Source organism: Eucalyptus grandis, chromosome 2 (genome assembly GCF_016545825.1).
Source record: "Eucalyptus grandis isolate ANBG69807.140 chromosome 2, ASM1654582v1, whole genome shotgun sequence".
In the NCBI taxonomy this organism is placed as follows: domain Eukaryota; kingdom Viridiplantae; phylum Streptophyta; class Magnoliopsida; order Myrtales; family Myrtaceae; genus Eucalyptus; species Eucalyptus grandis.
In genome coordinates this window covers 16,820,340-16,842,965 of record NC_052613.1, presented here as the reverse complement: position 1 = coordinate 16,842,965, position 22,626 = coordinate 16,820,340, and the positions used below count along the sequence as shown (strand labels likewise).

At 40.7% G+C, this 22,626-nt stretch overlaps 2 protein-coding genes and 1 long non-coding RNA gene across 4 annotated transcripts; 1 reads left to right on the top strand and 2 right to left on the bottom strand.

Moving 5' to 3' along the window:
* Nucleotides 1-3,466: 3,466 nt before the first annotated feature.
* LOC120290926 lies at nt 3,467-5,550 on the top strand. Its single transcript, XR_005548713.1, has 2 exons — nt 3,467-4,231; nt 5,406-5,550. It is a non-coding gene; the product is annotated as an uncharacterized LOC120290926 (long non-coding RNA).
* Nucleotides 5,551-6,694: 1,144 nt separating this feature from the next.
* Nucleotides 6,695-15,161, bottom strand: LOC104430106 (endo-1,3;1,4-beta-D-glucanase-like). Its single transcript, XM_010042869.3, has 7 exons — nt 14,992-15,161; nt 14,496-14,517; nt 14,196-14,322; nt 8,365-8,455; nt 8,153-8,242; nt 7,605-7,705; nt 6,695-7,021 (listed from the first exon to the last, which is right to left on the bottom strand). Exons 1-7 carry the CDS (start codon nt 15,137-15,139, stop codon nt 6,890-6,892), a joined length of 711 nt encoding a protein of 236 aa, XP_010041171.2. The 5' UTR covers nt 15,140-15,161; the 3' UTR covers nt 6,695-6,889.
* Nucleotides 15,162-16,852: 1,691 nt separating this feature from the next.
* LOC104424945 (endo-1,3;1,4-beta-D-glucanase) lies at nt 16,853-22,277 on the bottom strand. 2 transcript variants are annotated; one of them, XM_039306375.1, is made up of 8 exons: nt 22,000-22,277; nt 21,516-21,537; nt 21,234-21,360; nt 19,618-19,708; nt 19,403-19,492; nt 18,858-18,958; nt 18,148-18,275; nt 16,853-17,051 (listed from the first exon to the last, which is right to left on the bottom strand). In XM_039306375.1, exons 1-8 carry the CDS (start codon nt 22,145-22,147, stop codon nt 17,045-17,047), a joined length of 714 nt encoding a protein of 237 aa, XP_039162309.1. In that variant the 5' UTR covers nt 22,148-22,277; the 3' UTR covers nt 16,853-17,044. The 2 variants fall into 2 exon arrangements, with proteins under 2 accessions (XP_039162309.1, XP_010035807.1); XM_010037505.3 differs by lacking the exon at nt 16,853-17,051 and having other exon boundaries at nt 17,949-18,275.
* Between the last annotated feature and the right edge of the window lie 349 nt (nt 22,278-22,626).

The window sequence follows — 22,626 nt, the reverse complement described above, 5'->3', positions numbered from 1 at the left end:
TGAACGAGGCGTGGATTTATAATTCTCTTACTTTGCATCACCCGTGACGCCAGGACGCGCGCTATCTGGAAAAATAAGGTTTTGCTTATTTTTTCTTTTGACCGGACGTTGTCCCTCGAATAATTCCAAAGTAGAAAAGAACCATGTTGGTGTCAATTAATTTCAAAATTTAGAAAGAGAGTTTCAACTGAAATTTGCTTCCGTCAATCAGCAATTCGGACACGGCCGGTTGCTGCGACAGTCTTATAAAATTTTTACATAACGTTAAAATAAGATATTGTATTTAAAATTTCATATAATTTTGATTGTTAGTTTGCAAATAAAATTGGGAGATCGTATATTAATTTGTCTGCATAAACGTCTAGGTTAATAGATAGTAACCGCACAGAAATATACATGGCATGAAAACGAAAAAATAGTGGGTTCAAATAGTTGTAGAACACTGTACTTATGGCTAGATGGACAATCCAATTTGCATTTCTCATGTGTTGTAGAATCTTGCACCTTCACAAGTTAATCTTGCACCTTCATAAGTTGCTTTAATTTCTCCGGGCATAGATGCTAACCTGCTCAAAAGTGAACACGGAATCTAAATCAGTCCAAGTACACATAAGTACATTTGTTAAAATAGGGCAGAAGTCCAGCACAAGTGTCATAACTTGGCACGCCGGGACACTTAAGTGCCATAACTTCAAAACGGTACACTTAAGTGCCACTTTTTTTTTTTTTTTTTTCGAGTGGGACACTTAAGTGCCACCCCCGCGACCCTTGCCGGAAATCCTACGTGACAATATTTTATTATTATTTTTTGCCTACGTGGCTCGCCGGAGCTCCAAATCAGCATAAAAATTTAAAAAAAAAAAGAAAATTTAAAAATTTTAATTTTAAAAAATTAAAAAAAAAAAAAAAAAAAGGTGGGGGAGGTCGAACGGGCGGGCCGAGGGCTGAGCCCTCACCACCGCCGCCTCCCGCCGTCGCCGGGAAGGGTCGGCGACGAAGGAGGGAGGGTCGGCGGGTCGGCCCCCGGCCGACCGATGGCGAGGGTTGCGAGCCCTCGCCACCGATCGGCCGGCCTCGCCGGCCTCAGCCAGGCCGGCGACCCGGCCGACCATCCCCACTCCGTCGCCGGCCCTTCCCGGCGGCGGGGGAGGCGGCGAGGGCCGCGACCCTCGCCCGAGATCCGGCAAGGGTCGCGGCCCTCGCCGCCTCCCCGCCGCCGCCGGAAGGGCCGGCGACGGAGTGGGGATGGTCGACCGGGTCGCCGGGCCTTGGCCGGGTCGGCGAGGCCGACCGACCGCGACCCCGCCGACCCTCCCCCTCTGTCGCCGCCCCCTTCTCGACGACGGCGGGGAGGCGGCGCGTGAGGGCTCACCCTCGGCCGCCCGTTCGACCTCCCCCTTTTTCTTAATTTTTAAAACTTTTAAATTTTTCTTAATTTTTAAATTTTTCTTAATTTTTTTAATTTTTCTTAATTTTTTTAATTTTTTGAATACTTTATAATTTAATTAATTTTTATATTATTATTTACACGAAACGGCGTCGTTTTTGCGTTTTCTCCGCCACGTCAGCGTGCAAAATGACGCTGTTTTGGACTAAACTCGCTGGAAAATTGCCACGTCAGCCATTTGGCTGGATTTTCACCGGAGTGGCACTTAAGTGTCCCATTTTACTCCGATGATGGCACTTAAGTGTACCATTTTAAAGTTATGGCACTTAAGTGTCCCGTCTGCCAAGTTATGGCACTCCAGGTGTCCTCACCTCGTTAAAATAGGTTACAAACCCATTTCTTAACTCAGATTTGATGGGTTGAGTTATTATATGCATTAACTCAGTAAATGAGCTATAAATAAATTTAAAATGGTAAAACCCAAGATGATATAAGTGTTAAATAAGTTTCCAATTTACTTATATCCAACCCACTCTTATTACTCTTTCTTTACTCTTTATTGCCTTTACTCGATTTTGTGCTTGCTCACCCCATGCTCTCATCTTAATTTGGATATGTTTTTTGTTTTTTTGTGTTTTTTTTTTTTTTAAATTGGATTAAGTATAGAAGTGTTTTAGCAATATTGGTTGGGTCATTATGAGTTGGGTTGTGTCACTAGATTTGTATTGCTTTTACTCGATCTGCACTCACTCACCCCGTGCTCTCACCTTAATTTGGGTATTGGTTTTTTTTTAAAATTGAATTAAATATAGAAGTGTGCTAAGACTTAAATTTTGGTGACCGATCATTCATTTATTGCATAGAAAATTAGGGATGGTTTTACCCCCTAAACAAAAATATTAGAATTAAATTGCACAACATATAGTTTTTGGAGCATTTACTATTTACTTTATATTTACATTATTTGCATTAGCATTGGATAGGCGGTAGATGGTCATGAACTTAAAAGTGAACGGATTGAGCCCACGTAGTAGCACAAAATTTGGCCAGCATTAGGGGACCAACTGGGCGAAACTTGCATGCGAAGATAGGCCAAATTGAGGTTAATTTAATCTAATTTCAGCCTATGGGAATTAATTAAAATAGATCTTGAGCTTAATATTACATAGAAAAGGCCTAATGTGACATCCTGATTTTCGAGTCTGATTTCGATGAGATGAAATGGGCTTTTCATCGATGTGTCTATAGCATTTTTCTCTGAGTTGACCACTCACGAGTTAACTAGCCTATCAGGTGAAGCCGTTAATGAATCTAAACGCAATAGACATGAGAATTCGACCAGAAATCGACTGCTCGACCGTGCTAATCTGCAAGAGTCATTACGGCACCATCAAAATCGATCAGAGACCGGATATAGATTGATTTGATAGAGGTATGTGATTAGTGCGTGGGTGATTCCACTTAATTGCAAAATTTCTGTCGAACGACACTAGACTGATTTTTCTGTCATTTTCGTATCTTGTATCCGTATTTGAAATCTCGAGATTTTCACGACAACCGAAAGTCGCCAATGTGTCGAAGATGGATAGTGTGGCTCGAAAATAATTGACCACGGGTCAATTGCATTAAAAATTCCTAAAAGCTACCTAGTAGATTGAGACGCGCTAAAATCACGTCGGATCGAAATTAACCGCGAAATTGAGCTCTATTTCAGAAATTGAAAGTTCTATCGTGTCATGATTCATTTTAGGAACGTCGACTTATTCTCTGAAGATTTTTCGGAGATTTCAAGATTTTTACGGAAAATCGATTTGGAAAATGAACAGAAATTCGATTTAGCTCATTTGAAGGAGATTTCGACTTCTAAGCCGAACTACTGGGTGATGGGAATTTGTGAAAGTGTATGGGATTTTTCTTCGATGAAATTGGACTTCAAAATTGAGAATTTGAGGATGAAATTGAATTATAAAATCAGTGAAATTCGAGCTATGGTTTAGGAGCTGATTTTTGGCATCAATTTAGTTAATTCTTGGATTATATTTGCTAGAAAGAAATTGAGGGGGGGGACAATGCCTAGATATTTATCTTTGACCAATTCCTTTGTTCCAATCTCCTTAGTCGATCCATCCAGCTGCTCTCCACGGACGCCTCTTCCTTTTCATTTCATTCGGTGCAGCTTCGTCCACGTCGTTCCTCTTTCCTCCTCCTTCACGGTGCTGCTTCGCTTTCATTTATCTCTCTCGGCTGCTGCCTTTCTTTTCTTCTATTTTGTTTTTGCCGAAGACCACTGCTTCCCCTTGGATTCGACGCCACCGATGTTACTCATCCCCTCCACCGAAACAATTTCTGCTCAGCACTCACGCACACCTCCACCCACTGAACTTTCCTTGCCACACGTCCACGCCTCCGACACCTCGGTCAACTAAAGGGATTCTCCCCCAGCAAAGTTGACTCCCCCTGCAGCAGCACGCGTCCAAGCCGTCCATCTCCACCATCGGCTTCTCATTTTGGCCGCGATTTCTTTGCTCGGTCAGCCTTAGCCGTGAAGCCCCCATCTTTGAGCGCTTCTGTTTCGTTGTTCTGTCCAGCAATAATCGAAATAGCCTAGCCCACCGATCCATCCTTCACGTTGCAGCAGGCCCACACGACCAGCCCTCTCGAAGCCTGCTTCAGCCTTCGAAGTTCAAGACCAAAACCAGCAGCTTCTGTGCCGGTTTTCTCAGCTTGAGTAGCAAGTTCGTAGGCCGATTTCGGCCCGGTCCGAGCTCTGTTGGCCTCGCCGTGAGCTTAAGTCTCGGCTGCCATTGTGCCGCCGTCGCCGTGAGCTGATTTTCGTGCAAACCGGTGAGTTGCGTTCTAATCCTTAATTAGTGGGCTAATGACACTTAGAGGTGTGTTAGTTAGCTAATTAGTGGATTAATTATGTTAATTAGGCTTAGGATGGCTTAGTTAGATTAAGTATATAGTTAGTATTTAGTTAGTTTAATTAGTTTAGTTAGGTGGATTAGTTAGGAATTAGTTAGTTCATTTAGTTAGTGTACTTAGATTAAATTATATAGGATGGTTAGATTTAATTATTAGTTAGATTATTTAGTTTAGTTAGTTTAGGTTAATTCAATTAAATGCTTTAAATTTATTTATTTTGTAATTTATTTAATTTCCGGTAATTTATGTAATTATTAATTATTTTCTGGAAATTAGACTAGGATAGCCGGTGATCGGAATTTTGTACTAATTGCAATGATGTGTTTAGTTTATGCAATTGGATGTTAATTTGTGCAAATTGAGTGCTGATTGGAATTTTCAGTATTTAATTCCAAAATTCGTGAAATTCATTATTTATTCAGAAAATCCCGGGTGTCGGATTTTAACACAAAAAATAGTTTGATACACAATATAAACTAGTGGGATTTTAAATTGGAGGATATCATTTTTTCTAGTGTGAATTGACTGTGTACCCACACACGACTATTTTACCGTGTATTTCTAATACGAAGAAAATAGACCAGGTTCACTATTTTAATTGAGGCATTTGAGTGCAATGTACAATGTCCTGGGCTGAGATTGATTGGTCGTGTGTTGATTAAGAGAAACCGTCCTGGGCTGTTAAGCCGGACGTTACCCATTCATTAGGACTCGGATTGCAGTAGATTCTGGACTTATGCCCCTTTGGGGAAGCCGTCTAATTAAGAGACATCGCTGTACTCAAAGGAGGTGAGACGACGCCTGACAATGCCAGAAGACCGCCAAATTCAGAGTTGGCTGTACCCTTAAGGGGTGTAATTAACAATTGGAACACATGATTGTTGAGTTGATGAGATGTTCCGGTTGTTATATGCATTGCGATATGAACTGTACTGATGTGCAGGAAGGTAACTGAGGCGAGGTAAGTCCTCTGTGCCAATTGAGTGTTTGTGTGGTTAGGAAACTTCTAGGTGTATTTCTCTCATAATCGGGGCTTAGACCGTGAACTTGCTAAGATTTATATCTCATCCCATCATGGGCTTAAAATTTTCAGGACCATAGAGAGCGGACTTGGAGCTGAGCTGAGGTGACTTGAAGAGCATGTTAGATAGGACAACCTCTTTTTGAGAACTAGTCTTTTGGTTATAGACTTGTGTAAATGACTCAGTATGTTTATAAAAGTGTGGTTTGTTTGATAATGTGATGTCTTGCTTTTCTATCCTGATATGATTACTGTTAGGGGATTTATTTTTGCTTCCGCATGTGCAATAATATGAAAGGGTCGGCGATTCGTTCTGGGAAGTCGCATAATTTTTATCGACTAGAAAAGGATAGGCACGCGCTTGAGGATCGGGACGTGACACCTAAATTAAGCCTATGAGGTCAAGTTTAAACCTACTTTTGCATTATTTGCATTATATATAGGATGTTATGTGTCACAGAGCACATAGAGAGAGAGAGAGAGAGAGAGAGAGAGAGAGAGAGAGAGAGAGAGAGGAGCACTTTCCGCCGTTGGTGTTGCCACGAGATTGTGGCCCATTGCTGTGCCTCTTGTCGATGACGAAGTCATGGAAGCCATGCCCTTGTGATCGTGATCCTCTGGTGTCATCAAGGAAGCAGCTCAGTCAAAACGTCCAGTATAATCCTGCGAGCATCAAAGCAGCCATAATCCAACGCCCAGCAAATCTTGTCAGCCCCGTCGATACCTGTCCATCAATTCCAGAACGTCAACCCTTCACTGCGTGCTCGTCTTCAGCAAACCGATCTCTGGGACAACTCTAATTACGTCGTGTCCGCTGGAGAGTTGTTGCTAAAACAGAAAAAGAAAGGATCTAAATTAGTTGCGCTTGTTTAGGATAAGGTTGGCTCTAAATCCTTTTTTTAAATTCACTGACATCTTTACTATAGCCATCAATCGATCCATTTGTAACGACTGAACCTCCAGTACTTGGTGGCTAGTATGGTCATAGTTAGTCATACCCCAAGACTTCAATGCTCTGATCCAATTGTTGACAATCAAACTCGATTTGACTCGCCTCGTATCTAATACTCCAAATTACATTGAGATTCAAGCAATATAGCTTTGTCTTCATTCATTGACGATCAAACTAGGGTTGACTTGTTTCATGTCAATAAGTACATTGAGATTCAAGCAATATAGCTTTGTGATAGATTTCTTGTGAAAAAGTGGAGATATGCATGAAAACCTAGATTTTTTTTTTTTTTTGGGTGAAAAAGTGAGAACATATGCATGAACACTGAATTTTGACCTCATCTGACATTGAACAGCTTACTCATAGGTTGTCCGTCACTGAATTTGAAGTGAATCGAGGTATTCGGTCGTAAGAAGTAAATAGTCGATATCTTTCTTATCTTATACTAGAGCTGTTGACATCATTCTTTACAGCTCTTACATATTACACCACATAAAGTCCAGATAATTTGAGAGACGAGAAATATGGGTCCTGACAACTCGTATATCATCATACTCTATAATCACATCCTACTTCCAATTTACTATTGGTGGGATGTGGTGTTTTACTTGACAAACTTCACAAACCATTGTATCATGTCTGAATGTGCCTCCATCGCAGCAGCTTCATCTTCGACCTTGTATCTTATCGTCCATCCATGAGAAGTTTTAGGATAGATCTTCACGAATCCATCCACCTGAATGACAAGAACAAAAGAGAATCATTTCCAAACGTGTCTTGCGAGAGACTACAATAGAGAAGAAAGTCGGGTTTGATTTGAGAATCCAAAAATCCTGGTATGGAAGAGCCATTGAAACCCCACAAATCACAATGATTGATGGTATTGCATCAATTGAAGAGGGCAAAAGGTTATATGGTGAACAACGGCATAAAGCTCATTAACAGACAAGATACTTCATGATGTTCTCGGAAACTGACAGGTTTAATAACAACATTCGCACTAGCCCCAACAAAACGAAGTGATTGAGGATAATTGCATCTGATCAGATAGCTTTGCCCAGTCTTATCTCGTCTTTAAATGGCAATCAGAGTCAAGCACGTTCGGCTTTCATGTTCGATAATGGAGAGATGGGACCATGCTACTTATTCCTCGCTAAGTAGCAGCTTAAATGAAAGAAATTTATCTTTTCAAGACTAGTCTTCCATTTGCTAAGCATGTCTAGCACCATCAGCTTTTCGAATAGTGTAGCATCTGGAACGACCTCAGATTTTTCAGAAGGCATACTTATGCATAGATTAAAAGCAATGGGCTTTCTTACCTCGGACTTAGCAGCAAGCACCTCTTCAAACTGTTTGAGGAGTTCAAGTGGAGAAAAACGATCAATCTCAGCTCCCAGCACAGCAATAGGAACCTTAACCTCTGCCACAGACCAATTAGATGAATAAACTAGTGCGAAAGTGCACAAAGAAAATGCTAGATAGACCCTATTTGGGCCACGCTTAACAGTCTTGAATTAGCTCACTAATGTCTACAGACATTTTTTTTCTGGGCAACTGGAATAATATGGTTTTACAATGCTCCTTTTCGGACCACAGTGCTCATGCACTTATGGATTTGAACAATCGTGAGAGGGAGGGCTAAATAAGCAGAGAAAGTGCAACTGCCCTAGATTGTAAAACAAACATCAGGAAAAGGGAGTTTTTACATAAAGAGGCGGATAATACCAATTGCCTTCATTTTACAGTATACTCTAGTTTGAATAAATGCAACTTGATGTGCATACTCATTTTTCACAATACTTCAACTTGTTTTGCATATCATGAAGCTGTGAAGTCCGTGTACGATTGTGAAATGGCATAGTCATACCTTTGATATCATCAAGAGTGACAAATGCAGGGTGTAATAGCACGGCAGCTTGGATGAGCTCACACTTAGCCAACTCAACCCCAACCTTAGCTGAAGAGAAAAGACAATTTAAGATAAGTCATAAAGAACAATACCATGAGATAAAAAAGATGAAATGTTATGCAGAGATATTTCTATTGTCGGAGATGTTGGTCCAGATATGCTTCACTTACCGCCCCAGCAGAAGCCTGCTGCCCCTATCTTAGATATGCCTTTACTTTTCAGAGCTTGAATAATTGGTTTTGTAGCTTCAAATCCCTTATCCTGTAAAATTGGTGTTAAAGCTTTAAGCAAAGGAGATATCTATAGGGAGCATGCACCTTCCACACCTAGATGAGTATAAATTAAATTCAGCAAAACCGAAAACTCGCCAATATAGACAAACTCTAACACACCAAGGACACATGGAAAAACCCTTTCAATGGACCAAGGAAAGACTACGGAATAATGGAGTTCATTACTTAGTGTGATTAATCAAGAGTATAGGGTGTCTACCACACCAAAAAAGAGTTTAGCGACAGAAGATCCTACTGATGTTGTCTTGAATTCCACAAAATTCAATCGGGAAATATAGGAAGGCTTGAAGATTGCAGGCTATTTGTTTCCTAATATATTTCATAGATTTGGTTTTCAAATTTGATAATATCATTATGGTGGAATTTCTTTCCTATTAGGTTTAGGAAAGTGGGGATCTAAAAATCTATTTATTTCAACATTGTACCTTGTACTCTTTACATACACTCAAATAAGAAATCGTCTCTCTCTCTCCCGTGGATGTAGGCGAATTTTTTTGCCGAACCACGTAAATCTCTGTGTTCTTGATTATTCTTGTTTTCTTTCTCATCTAGTTAGGGTGTTCTTCCGCACACCAATTGGTATCAGAGCAATCTGGGTTCTCTGTTCCTGTATTGCGACTTCTAACTAGATGGCTGGAAGAGGTTCAACCGTTCGATTTGATATTGAACGATTCACTGGGAAGAATAGTTTTACACTATGGTGGAGAAGGATGAAGGATCTATTGATTCAACAATGTTTATCAAAGGTTCTTCTGGGAAGATCAAACAAGTCGAACACCATCACTGATGATGATTGGGCTGACATGGAGGAGAGGGCGTGCAGTGCAATCCGATTGAACCTATCGGATGAGGCCCTTCAATATGTAGCATAAATCGAATCTGCTCCGGAGGTATGACTCAAACTCGAAAGCATTTACATGACGAAATCTCTTACGAACGAGTTGTTCTTGAAGAAGAGATTGTATTCACTTCAGATGAGCGAAAGAGGAGATATGTTGGAACATCTCAATGTGTTCAATAAGATGATTAGTGAACTTACAAGCTTGGAGGTAAAGTTTGAGGATGAAGACATAGCGCTTCTACTACTGGCATCGTTGCCGGATTCGTTTGACCACTTGGTGACTACGCTCCTTTATGTCAAGGAAACCTTGGAGATTGGAGAGGTGACTGTTGCCCTAATTTCAAACGACACTCAGAAAATGGCAAGTAGTTCAAAATCTTCGGGAGAGGGACTCTTTGCGAAGGAGAAAAGCAATCAAGGAAGAGGAAGATCAACGGATCGAGGATCGAGCAGTAGGGGTTGATCAAAATCCAAGGGAAGGTTCAAAGGAAGATGCTACGGGTGCAATTAGGAAGGGCATACCAAGAGATTCTGTCCAAATAAGAACGAGAAAAAGAAGAAGAGCTCGGATGAGGCAAGTGTAGCCAACAGCATTGAGACCAACGATAGGGACGTCTTGTCCATATTGTCGGGGAAGGACATATTTGAAGATTCGTGGATCATGGACTCCGGATGCACTTTTCACATGTGTCCTCATCGAGAAGCCTTCAATGAGTACAAGGCATATGATGGTGGTTCAGTTCTCATGGGGAATGATACTTCGTGCAAGACTATAGGTGTTGGAACCGTGAAAATCAAGATGTTTGATGGCATTATTAGAACCTTGGCAGACGTGCGTCATGTTCTGGGTCTAAGGAAGAATTTGATCTCATTGGGAGCACTTGAATCCAATGGATGCAAGTACACGGCTCAAGGTGGAGTCTTGAAGGTGATTAAGGGAGCTCTGGTTGTTCTTAAGGGACAGAGGCACGAGAAACTATATCGACTCATAGGAACCACAGTGCAAGGTGGAGCATCTGTGTCCATGGATGCTAGCACGGAGATAGATAACACTTATCTACGGCATATGCGCCTCGGGCATATGGGAGAAAGAGGATGGATGGAGCTTCTCAAGAGGAATGCACTCAAAGGTATAAAAACATGCAAATTAGATTTTTGCAAATTTTATGTGTTAGGAAAACAATGTAGAGTACGGTTCAATGCTGTAACTCATACAAGCAAGGGCATGCTCGAGTATGTACACACGGATGTATGGGGTCCTTCACCGGTAAAGTCAAAAGGAGGGAAGGAATACTTCGTGAAATTCATTGACGATTTCTCTCACAAAGTTTGGGTCTACTTCATGCGACACAAGAGTAAAGTCTTTGAAAAGTTCAAAGAATGGAAAGCTGAAATTGAGACTTCAACGGGGAAGAAGGTTAAGTGCTTGAGATCGGACAATGGAGGAGAGTACAAATCGACACCATTCATGGAGCTTTGCAAGAATGAAGGAATTAAACGTCACTTCACAATTCCAGATAGCCCCAATAGAATGGCGTAGCGGAAAGGATGAACCGGACCTTATTAGAGAGAGCTCAAAGCATGAGGCTACATGTGGGACTAAGCAAGGAGTTTTGGGTAGAAGTTGTCTGCATGGCATATTATCTTGTGAATCGGTCTCCATCAATTGCAATTAAATGCAAAATTCTCGAAGAGGTATAGATTGGTAAAATTGTCGATTATTCTAATTTAAGAATATTTAGTTGTCCTGCTTATGTACATGTGCAGAGCTTGAAGCGCTCGAAGTTGGATCCAAAATAAAAACAATGCATATTTCTCGGTTACAAGAAAGGAGTGAAAGGCTACAAATTATGGGATCCAAGTGAGAAGAAAGTTCTGACGAGCAGGGATGTTATATTCGATGAATCTGCAATGTTGAAGTCAAGCTGCGTGCCACGCGCGGCTGTTGAAGAGGAGAGTGATAAATCTATTGTTAAGGTGGAGCTTGAAACTAGAAAATCTGTAGAGAATGGCGAGTCATCCGATGAGGCTCCCGAAGTCAAAGAAACGGTTGAAGTTCCTCATACCATTGCGACGGGTTGAGGAAGGAGCACTCCTAAAGCACCAGAGAGGTACGGTTTTGAGGATATGGTTGCTTATGCTCTTACTGTAGGCTCTAGTGATCCAGGCTCCTACCATGAAGCTTTGAAAAGTGATCACAAAGAAAAGTGGATGATTGTAATGATGGAGGAGATGGAGTCGTTACAAAAGAATGAGACATGGGAACTTGTGAAGAAGCCCAAGGATCGGAATGTCATTGGTTGCAAATGGGTTCTTTGAAGAAAGGAAGCAACAATGGAGAAAGAGTAAGAGAGATACAAGGCCCGACTTGTTGCTAAGGGCTATGCACAGAAGAAGGGGATTGATTACGATGAAATATTTTACCCTGTTGTAAAACACACATCAATTCGTGTTTTACTAACTATGGTAGCAATATACGACTTGGAGCTTGAGCAGCTAGATGTGAAGACGTCATTCCTTCATGGTGACTTGGAGGAGAAAATTTATATGGAGTAGCCCGAAGGCTTCAAGGTGGAAGGGAAAGAGGATCATGTTTGTTTGCTCAAGAGATCACTTTACGGTTTGAAGCAATCTCCGAGGCAATGGAATAAAAGGTTTGATTCTTTTATGCTTTGTATTGGCTACATGAGGAGTGTGCATGATTCTTGTGTCTACTACAAGGTTTTGGATGATAAGTTGCTTATTCTATTGATGCTCTATGTTGATGACATGTTGATTGCTGCAAGAAAAATGAGAGACATTATTTCCCTAAAGTCATAGTTAAGTAGTGAGTTTGATATGAAGGATCTTGGTGCTGCAGAGAGGATCCTTGGCATGGAAATCTTTCGAGATAGACATGCAAGTAAGTTTTGGGTAAATCAAAAGAAGTATGTTGAGAAGGTCTTGGAGCAGTTCAACATGGGTAAAGCTAAACCGGTTAGTACACCCTTAGCAAATCACTTCAAATTATCTGAGGAGCAATGCCTTGTTTCACATGAGGAAGTTGTAAAGATGTCTCGAGTACCTTATGCCAGTGTAGTAGGGAGCCTCATGTATGCTATGGTTTGTAGCAGACTAGATTTGGCTCATGCAGTGAGTCTCGTTAGCCAATACATGAGCAATCCGGGTAAAGAGCATTGGGAAGTTGTTAAGTAGATCTTTCGTTATTTGGCTAGAACTGTTAGAATGGGTTTAATGTTCAGTTCCAAGGGAGGATCGATTGATTTAGCAGGTTATGTCGATTCAGACTTCAATGGTGATTTGGACAAGTGAAGGTCCATCACGGGATATGTCTTTATTCTTGGTGGTGGAGCTATTTCATGGAAGGCAATGCTTCAACCTATTGTAGCATTGTCTACAACCGAAGCTGAGTATATGGTAGTAACTAAGGCTGCGAAGGAAGAAATATGGTTGATTGGTTTGGTCACGGAGTTGGGTATAAAGCAAGAAAGTGCTACATCATATTGCGATAGTTAGAGCGCAATATGTCTTGCGAATAATCAAGTGTTCCATTCTAGAACGAAACACATTGAAGTTCGGTACCACAAAATTCGAGAATTTGTGGAGAATGGTAGCATTGCTTTGAAGAAAATCCATACTAAAGATAATTCTACAGATATGCTCACGAAGACGGTTACTACAAAGAAGTTCAAGTCCTGTAGGGACTTGATTTCTCTTACTCATCATTGAAGTTGATGGAGGCCGCACCTATCCACGTGCGGGTGTACCTTTGTGAAGATACGGTGGAGGGAGAGATATATTCGTTTTCTTGGTTCAAGTGGAGGCTTGTGGTTTATTCAAGCTAAAGGTGGAGATTTGCTGATGTTGTCTTGAATTTCACAAAATTCAATCGGGAAATATAGGAAGGCTTGAAGATTGCAGGCTATTTGTTTCCTAATATATTTCCTAGATTTGGGTTTCAAATTTGATAATATATTTATGGTGGAATTCCTTTCCTACTAGGTTTAGGAAAGTGGGGATCTAAAGATCTATTTATTTCAGCATTGTACCTTGTACTCTTTACATACGCTAAAATAAGAAATTGTCTCTCTCTCTCCCGTGGATGTAGGCGAATTTTTTCGCCGAACCACGTAAATCTCCGTATTCTTGATTATTCTTGTTTTCTTTCTCATCTAGTTAGGGTGTTCTTCCACACAACAGATCCTTTCTACAAAGCATGTGTAAAACCACTCCCTAGGAGCCATCTCACAATACCATGTAATAGCCCGACCATATCCTCGTGAGCCGATCGACAACATAAGGAGCTGTCCATTTTTAGAGTCCTTTTGTCTCGGCAATTGCTTCCCACCCTAATTAGATCGACTGCATGGTCCATTCTCGAGTCACATGTCTGCTTGAGAGATTTTCTTGAGTGATTCATAAGTAAGACCTACCCCACAAATAGTCAACACTTTCTTTGGTTACTTGAGTACTCTTTTAAGGGCTTGACACAGTGGATTCAGGTGGTTTTCCACACATGGTATCAGAGCAAAACGCCTCTGGTAGACGTGTGGCTTTAGGACAAACTAGGGCCCTAGTCGATCAGATGAAAGTGGGGAATGATCGTCAGCATGAGGGCTCAATGAGGCACGGGTCTTAACAGGCTTCTATGATGGGAAGGGGCAAGATGGACCGAGTCCCACAACGGATAGGAGAAATTTGCTCACGGATATGATTTGACACTGATGAGGAAGTCAGTGCTTTAACTGGAGGAGTTTGACACCTCATATGTATGATATGAGAAAGGAGAACCACGAGCATTCCGACTACCAACGATGAGGACCACAAGCACTTTAATATATGTTTGATATGAGAAAAGAGAACATACAGTTCCATGATCCTTTATCCAAACCACTAAAGGCCTCTCAGGATTCTCAGGAGCATAGGGATCTCCATAGAAATAGTCAGGAACAACCACATAGAAACCAGCAGCTGCAACTTTGTCCGCAAGTTTCCTGCAAATTCAGAAGCATCGTGACAGTTAAGTTATAGGAAAGAAGTCACGAATTAACACCAGATACTGTTATTAGACATTGTACTTCCATTTTATGCAAACATGACAGAAAATCATCCATCACACTTCTCCGATGAACATATTCATGAATCCAGCTAGATAGCAAATGGTTACCTCAAATTCGGAGCTTCATACCCTGCACCATCAAGACACACATATCTAATAAGAATACCATGTATACGATACAAGGAGCAATACACATTCTTTGGCCAACGACAAAGTGAATTAAATCCACTCTGTCTCCACATTACAACCTCCAGACTCGAGATTGCAGGAAAAAAAGAGGAAAGTTTCAAGAAAAAGATTGGAAAAGTGTGAATACACACGCATTTCACAAAAGAAGGAAACGAGAACTAAACTGAAGTCAACCATTGACTGCAACTAGTCATTTTCCATCACAAGTCGACCTTCCCCAATCGACATTAAGCTCAAGTCTCATCGCCCACAACCACAAAAAGGAAACTGGAAACCATCCTTCACTAAACCCCCCCATAAAAATTCTATCAGACGGCAATAAACGAATCCCCTTCATATTGCGCAGCCAAGAACTGCAACAAAACAGGAAGAAAAAAGAAGAGGAGACAACTTCCACAAGTGCAAAATTGCGCACCGTAGACGTCGGACAGCAGGAGCATCGCGAGCTTGGAGTCTTGCGAGCCGACCACATAGGCGTCGAGGCCACCCAGTTGCTCAACGCGTCCCGCTCCGCTACTCGGATCAAGGGTCGGCGGGTTCGCGCAGCACTGTGGACCAGACATTGCTATGAATAAGAATATTCTTCCTTCCGATGATCGACGATGAACGTGGGAAGAAGGTGAACGAGGCGTGAATTTATAATTCTCTTACTTTGCATCCCCCGTGACGCCAGGACGCGCGCTCTCTGGAAAAATAAGGTTTTGCTTATTTTTTCTTTTGACCGGACGTTGTCCCTCGAATAATTCCAAAGTAGAAAAGAACCATGTTGGTGTCAATTAATTTCAAAATTTAGAAAGAGAGTTTCAACTGAAATTTGCTTCCGTCAATCAGCAATTCGGACACGGCCGGTTGCTGCGACAGTCTTATAAAATTTTTTGCACATAACGTTCAAATAAGATATAGTATTTAAAATTTCATACAATTTTCATTGTTAGTTAGCAAATAAAATTGGGAGATCGTATATTCATCTGTCTGCATAAACGTCTAGGTTAATAGATAGTAACCGCACAGAAATATACGTGGCATGAAAACGAAACATAGTGTGTTCAATAGTTGTAGAACACTGTACTTATGGCTAGATGGACAATCCAATTTGCATTTCTCATGTGTTGTTGAATCTTGCACTTCATAAGTTGCTTTAATTTCTCCGGGCATGGGTGTTAACTTGCTCAAAAGCGAACACAGAATCTAAATCAGTCCAAGTACTCATAAGTAGATTTGTCAAAATAGGTTACAAATCCATTTCTTAACTCATATTTGATGGATTGGGTTATTATATGTATTAACTCACTAAATGGGCTATAAATGAATTTAAAATGGTAAAATCCAAGATGATATGAGTGTTAAATAATTTTCCAACTTACTCATATCCAACCCACTCTTATTACTCTTTCTTCACTCTCTCTTGCCTTTACTCGATCTTGTGCTCGCTCACCCTGTGCTCTCACCCTAATTTGGGTCTTTTTTAAAAAAAGAAAAATTGGATTAAGTCTAGAAGTGTTTTAGTAATATTATTTGGGTTGATATGAGTTGGGTTGGGTCACCAGATTTGTATTGCCTTTACTTGATCTCGCGCTCCGTCACTCCGTGTTCTCACCTTAATTTGGGTATGGGTTTTTAAAATTGGATTAAATATAGAGGCGTGCTGAGACCTAAATTTTGGTGACTTGATCATTCATTTATCACATAGAAAATTTAGGATGATTTTTAACCCTAAACAAAAATATTAAAAATTAAATTGCCAAGCATATAGTTTTAGGAGTATTTATTATTTAGTTTATATTTATATTATTTGCATTAGCATTGGATTGGCGGTAGATGGTCATGAACTTAAAAGTGAACAGATTAGGCCCACGTAGCAGGACAAAATTTGGCCAGCACTTGGGGACCAAATGGGGGAAATTTGCATGGGAAGACGGACCAAATTAAGGTTAATTTAATCTCATTTCAGCCCGTGGAAATTAATTAAAATAGATCTCGAGCTTAATTTAGCCCATTACATGGAAAAGACCTAAATTGAACCCATGAGAACAAGTTTAGACCTATGTTTGCATTATATATAGGACTTTATGTGTCACAAATCGGAGGTCGGCAAATCAGAATATGAGAGAGAGAGAGAGAGAGAGAGAGCACTTTCCGCCGTAAGTGTCGCCACGAGATTGTGGCCCATTGCCGTGCCTCTTAATCGATGACAAAGTCATAAAGCCATGCCCTTGTGATCGTGATCCTCTGGTGTCATCAAGGAAGCAGCTCAGTCAAAACGTCCACTATAATCCTGCGAGCATCAAAGCAGCCGCTCGATGTTCACTAGCTCCTTCAGGTAATACACCGTCATCACCAGGAACTCGGGCAGCCACAATCCAACGCCCAGCAAATCTTGCCCCACGCTGACAGCCCCGTCGATACCTGTCCATCCATTCCAGAACCGACAAGCTTTCTCGACGCCCCTGTGGACTTCTCGTTGCCGGCTATCTTCTTTGACCCATTCGAATACGTCAAAGTTGCTGATTTGCTCGTGCGCATGTTCAAGAATTAATTATTACACCGAGACCACTGATGGAAGGTCAACCCTTCACTGCCTGCTCGTCTTCAGCAAACCGAGCTCTGGGACAACTCTAATTACGTCGTGTCCGCTGGAGAGTTGTTGCTAAAGCAGACAAAGAAAGGATCTAAATTAGTCACTTTATGCGCTTGTTTAGGATAAGGTCGGCTCTAAATCCTTTTAGAGAAAAAAAGCCCACTTTGGGTCATTATATGAAATTTATTTTCCCTAAATTGAGTACATATTCTCATTGCCTGCGGTTTTTTGCCATATTGGAGAATTAATTATGGAAAGATGTTTCCAAAGTTAATGCCTAATTCCAAAAATAAAATATTTTAATTCACTAACATCTTTACCATAACCATCAACCAATAATCCATTTGTAACAACCGAACCTGCAATACTTGACGGCTACCATGGTCATAGTTGGTCATACCCTAGAACTTCGATGCTCTAATCCAATCATCGACAATCAAACTTGAGTTGACTCGCCTAGTATCTAATACTCCAAATTACATTGAGATTCAAGCAATATAGCTTCGTCTTCATTCACTGACGATCAAACTAGGGTTGACCCGTTTCATGTGAACCACTTGAAAGTACATTGAGATTCAAGCGATATAGCTTTGTAATAGATCTTTTTGCGAAAAAGTGGAGATTTGCATGAAAACCTAGATTTTTTTTTTTTTTTTTGGTGAAATGGTGAGAACATATGCATGAACACTGAATTTTGACCTCATCTGACATTGAACAGCTTACTCATAGGAAGTGCAACCCAACGGAAAAATTTGTCCGTCACTGAATTTGAAGTGAATCGAGGTATTCGGTCGGAAGAAGTAAATAGTCGGTATCTTTCTTATCTTATACTAGAGCTGTTGACATTATTCTTTACAGCGCTTACATATTACACCACATAAAGTAGAGATAATTTGAGATACGAGAAATATAGGTCCTGACAACTCGTATATCATCATACTATATAATCACATCCTACTTCCGATTTACTATAGGTGGGATGTGGTTTCTTACTTGACAAACTTCACAAACCATTGTATCATGTCTGAATGTGCCTCCATTGCAGCAGCTTCGTCTTCGACCTTGTATCTTATCGTCCATCCATGAGAAGTTTTAGGATAGATCTTCACGAATCCGTCCACCTGAATGACAAGAACAAAAGAGAATCATTTCCAAACGTGTCTTGCGAGAGACTACAATACAGAAGAAAGTTGGGTTTGATTTGAGAATCTGAAAATCCTGGTATGGAAGAGCCATTGAAACCCCACAAATCACAATGATTGATGGTATTGCATCAATTGAAGAGGGCAAAAGGTTATATGGTGAACAACGGCATAAAGCTCATTAACAGACAAGATACTTCACGATGTTCTCGGAAACTGACAGGTTTAATAACAACATTCGCACTAGCCCCAAAAAAACGAAGTGTTAAGGATAATTGCATCTGATCGGAAAACTTAGCCCAGTCTTATCTTGTCTTTAAATGGCAATCAGAGTCAAGCACGTTGGGCTTTCATGTTGGATAATGGAGAGATGGGACTATGCTACTTATTCCTCGGTAAGTAGCAGCTTAAATGAAAGAAATTTATCTTTTCAAGACTAGTCTTCCATTTGCTAAGCATGTCTAGCACCATCAGCTTTTCGAATAGTGTAGCATCTGGAACGACCTCAGATTTTTCAGAAGGCATACTTATGCATAGATTAAAAGCAATGGGCTTTCTTACCTCGGACTTAGCAGCAAGCACCTCTTCAAACTGTTTGAGGAGTTCAGGTGGAGAAAAACGATCAATCTCAGCTCCCAGCACAGCAATAGGAACCTTAACCTCTGCCACAGACCAATTAGATGAATAAACTAGTGCGAAAGTGCACAAAGAAAATGCTAGATAAACCCCATTTGGGCCACGCTAAACAGTCTTGAATTGACTCACTAAGGTCTACAGACATTTTTTTTTTCTGGGCAACTGGAATAAAATGATTTTACAATCCTCCTTTTCGGACCACAGTGCTCATGCACTCATGGATTTGAACAATCGTGAGAGGGAAGGCTAAATAAGCAGAGAAAGTGCAACTGCCCTAGGTTGTAAAACATCAAGAAACGGAGTTTTTACATAAAGAGGCAGATAATACCAATTGCCTTCATTTTCCAGTATACTCTAGTTTGAATAAATGCAACTTGATGTACGTACTCATTTTTCACTATACTTCAACTTGTTTTGCATATCATGAAGCTGTGAAGTCCGTGTACGGTTGTGAAATGGCACAGACATACCTTTGATATCATCAAGAGTGACAAATACAGGGTGTAATAGCACGGCAGCTTGGATGAGCTCACACTTAGCCAACTCAACCGCAACCTTAGCTGAAGAGAGAAGACAATTTAAGATAAGCCATCATAAATAACAATACCATGAGATAAAAAAGATGAAATGTTATGCAGAGATATTTCTATTGTCTGAGATGTTGGTCGAGGTATGCTTCACTTACAGCCCCAGCAGAAGCCCGCTGCCCCTATCTTAGATATGCCTTTACTTTTCAGAGCTTGAATAATTGGTTTTGTAGCTTCAAATCCCTTATCCTGTAAAATTGGTGTTAAAGCTTTAAGCAAAGGAGATATATACAGGGAACATGCACCTTCCACACCTAGATGAGTATAAATTAAATTCAACCAAACCGAACACTAGCAACGAGTAAGCCAATATAGACCAACTCTAACACACCATGGAAAAACCCTTTCAATGGGCCAAGGAAAGACTACGGAGGAATGGAGTTCATTACTTAGTGTGAATAATCAAGATTATAGGATGTCTACCACACCAAAAAATAGTTTAACGACGGAAGATCCTTTCTACAAAGCATGTGTAAAACCACTCCCTAGGAGCCATCGCACAATGCCATGTAACAGGCCGACCTAATCCTCATGAGCCATCGGCTAATCTGATCACCAAACAAATTGGAGCCCATTTGGGAGTTGGTCTATGCTACATATCAATAAAAATGGTCTCTCCCATCACATGTGTAAATTTTATCCACATCATCATTCATATTGGCCTGTGATCCGCAGCGTTATTCAAGATGTGGTTTGACCCATTTTCGCACACCATCTTACAAGCTTATAAGAAGCTGCATTTTGTTCGAGTGCTCTCGTCTCAGAGGTCACTCCATACCCTTGTCAAATCAACGACATAGTCTATCCTCAATCGCAAATCTACTCAGAGAGGTCTCCTTGACCTCTCCTTGAGTGATTTGCAAGTAAGACCAACCCAACAAATGGTCACCACTTTCTTTAGTTACTTGAGTACTCTTGACACATGTGGATTTGGTGGGGGTTCTTTCTTACAAATTGTATTAGAGCAAAAACCCCCTGTAATATACATGTGGTTCCCTGATGGACTAGGCCCTTGGCTGATTAGATGAAAGTAAGGAGTGATTGTTGGGGAGAGAGGGTTCATATAAGGTGCAGCTCCAAATAGACTTCTATGATGGGAAGGGCAAGATGGACCGAATTCCACATTGGATCGTGGAAATTCACTTTGGGATATGATCCAACACTGACAAGAAAGTAGGTACATTACAGTGAAGGAATTTGTGACACCTCAAGTCCCATATAAAATATGAGGATTTATTTTAAATATTTCACAAGTAAGTGATACCCTAAATTTTCACTAGCTTATCTGGTTATTAAGACATTACTCTTAGAGGATTGGCCAACGTGAACAAATCTGGTAGTGAAATAGTAAATAAACAACCATCAAAATGATCCTACCTCCGTTGTATAGAAAATCCTAATCCATGGTTTCTCTCTTGTGTGTCTATGGGGTGTATTATGTGCATTATCTTAGAAGCTTAAGACTTCCAATGCAATGTCTTCTACTATTTGCACGAGACAAGGCCATAGGCCACGAAGCACAATCAGTCTGACCAGCACATTAGCAATATCAACAACCTAACAATCTCTACAATCTCAAAGTTTTCACGTACTATCAAGCAGGATTTCGCATTACCACGTGCTAAAGAAGGCTAAGGACTTACAGACCAGTTCCTAATATTCATATCCAATCCGAAAATCTCACTTAAGATATGTAGGAGAAAACAAAACATACAGTTCCATGATCTTTTAGCCAAACCGTGAAAGGCCTCTCAGGATTCTCAGGTGAAAAGGGATCTCCGTTGAAATAGTCAGGAACAGCCACATAGAAACCAGCAGCCGCAACTTTGTCTGCAAGTTTCCTGCAAATTCGGAAGCATGGCGACAATTGAGTTTTTGAAAGAAGTCATACTTAAATACCAGAGACCGTTATTTGTCAGAATAGCATCAGCCACACTTTTCCAAGGGAATGCATATTCAGGAATTCAGCTGATCTACGATAGTTAACAGTCCATACCTAAAATTCGGAGCTTCATACCCTGCACCATTGAGACACACAATCAATTAGAATACCATATGTACATCACAAGGGGCCGAACACATTATTTGGTCAACGATAAAGTAGATGAAATCCATTCTCTTTCCACATGACGACTCCCCGAACTTATCATCAAGACTCGAGACCGCAGCAAAAGGAAGAAAGTTTCACAAAAAAGATCGAAAAGCGTGAATGTGCAGGCACTTCAAAAACGAAGGAAAGAGAAAATTAAACTGAAGTCAACCATTGATTATAAACAGTCATAACACCACAAAGTCGACCTTCCCTAATCAAAACTAAGCTCTTGTCTCTTCACTTACGACCATTCATCACAAAAACTCACTAATAAAATCCTAACAGCCGGCAATTAACGAAGCCCACTCCATGTAGTGAAGCCAAGAACTAGAACAAAAAATGAAGGAAAAGAATAGAGCAGAACTTTCACAAGCGTGAGATCACACACCGAAGATGTCGGAGATGAGAAGGATCGCGAGCTTGGAGTCCTGAGAGCCGATGACGTAGGCATTGAGGCCACCCAGTTGCTCCATGAATCCATCTCCGCTGCTTGGATTGAGGGTCGGAGGGTTGTCGCAGCACTGTGGACCGGACATTGCTATGAGTATGAACTTTCTTTTCTCCGATGATCCGCGATCAATGCTGGGAGGAGGCGAAGGATACGTGGATTTAGAACAAGAAGAAGAAGTGAGCAAGGGAAGCAGCAAGAAGAATGTCCGCGTTAGTTTAACGGTTCATTTTTTTATTTTGCATCACCAGGGAAAAATAAAGTTGTGTGTCCGATTTTTCTTTTGCCCGGAAATTGTCCGACAAATCTTTTGAATATCGAAAAAGTAACGTTATAATATTGATTCATTGAATGATTGATAAAGCTAGAAGTTTAACTCAAATTCGCCTCCATCTCCCTTCAATCCGGCCTCAGTGCGTTATTAAACTGATCTTACAAGATTTCACATGATGCTTAAATATTAATTTTTTGAAATTTGATTGTTATTAGCATAAAAATTTGTGAGGCCACACAATTCTCTGTCTGCTCAAATGCCTATGTTATTTAATAGTGATCGCACAAAAATGT

Bases quoted from the DNA above. Each gene is read 5' to 3' on its own strand.
- LOC104424945 (XM_039306375.1), bottom strand. From the start codon at position 22,147: ATGTCCGGTCCACAGTGCTGCGACAACCCTCCGACCCTCAATCCAAGC. The intron at 21,361-21,515 runs GTATGGACTGTT...CCGAATTTGCAG, and splicing joins TATGAAGCTCCGAATTTTAG to GAAACTTGCAGACAAAGTTG. The intron at 18,276-18,857 runs GTAAGAAAGCCC...CTTGTCATTCAG, and splicing joins TGCTTGCTGCTAAGTCCGAG to GTGGACGGATTCGTGAAGAT.
- LOC104430106 (XM_010042869.3), bottom strand. From the start codon at position 15,139: ATGTCTGGTCCACAGTGCTGCGCGAACCCGCCGACCCTTGATCCGAGT. The intron at 8,456-14,195 runs GTATGTTCTCTT...CCAATTTTACAG, and splicing joins GGATAAAGGATCATGGAACT to GATAAGGGATTTGAAGCTAC. The intron at 7,022-7,604 runs GTAAGAAAGCCC...CTTGTCATTCAG, and splicing joins TGCTTGCTGCTAAGTCCGAG to GTGGATGGATTCGTGAAGAT.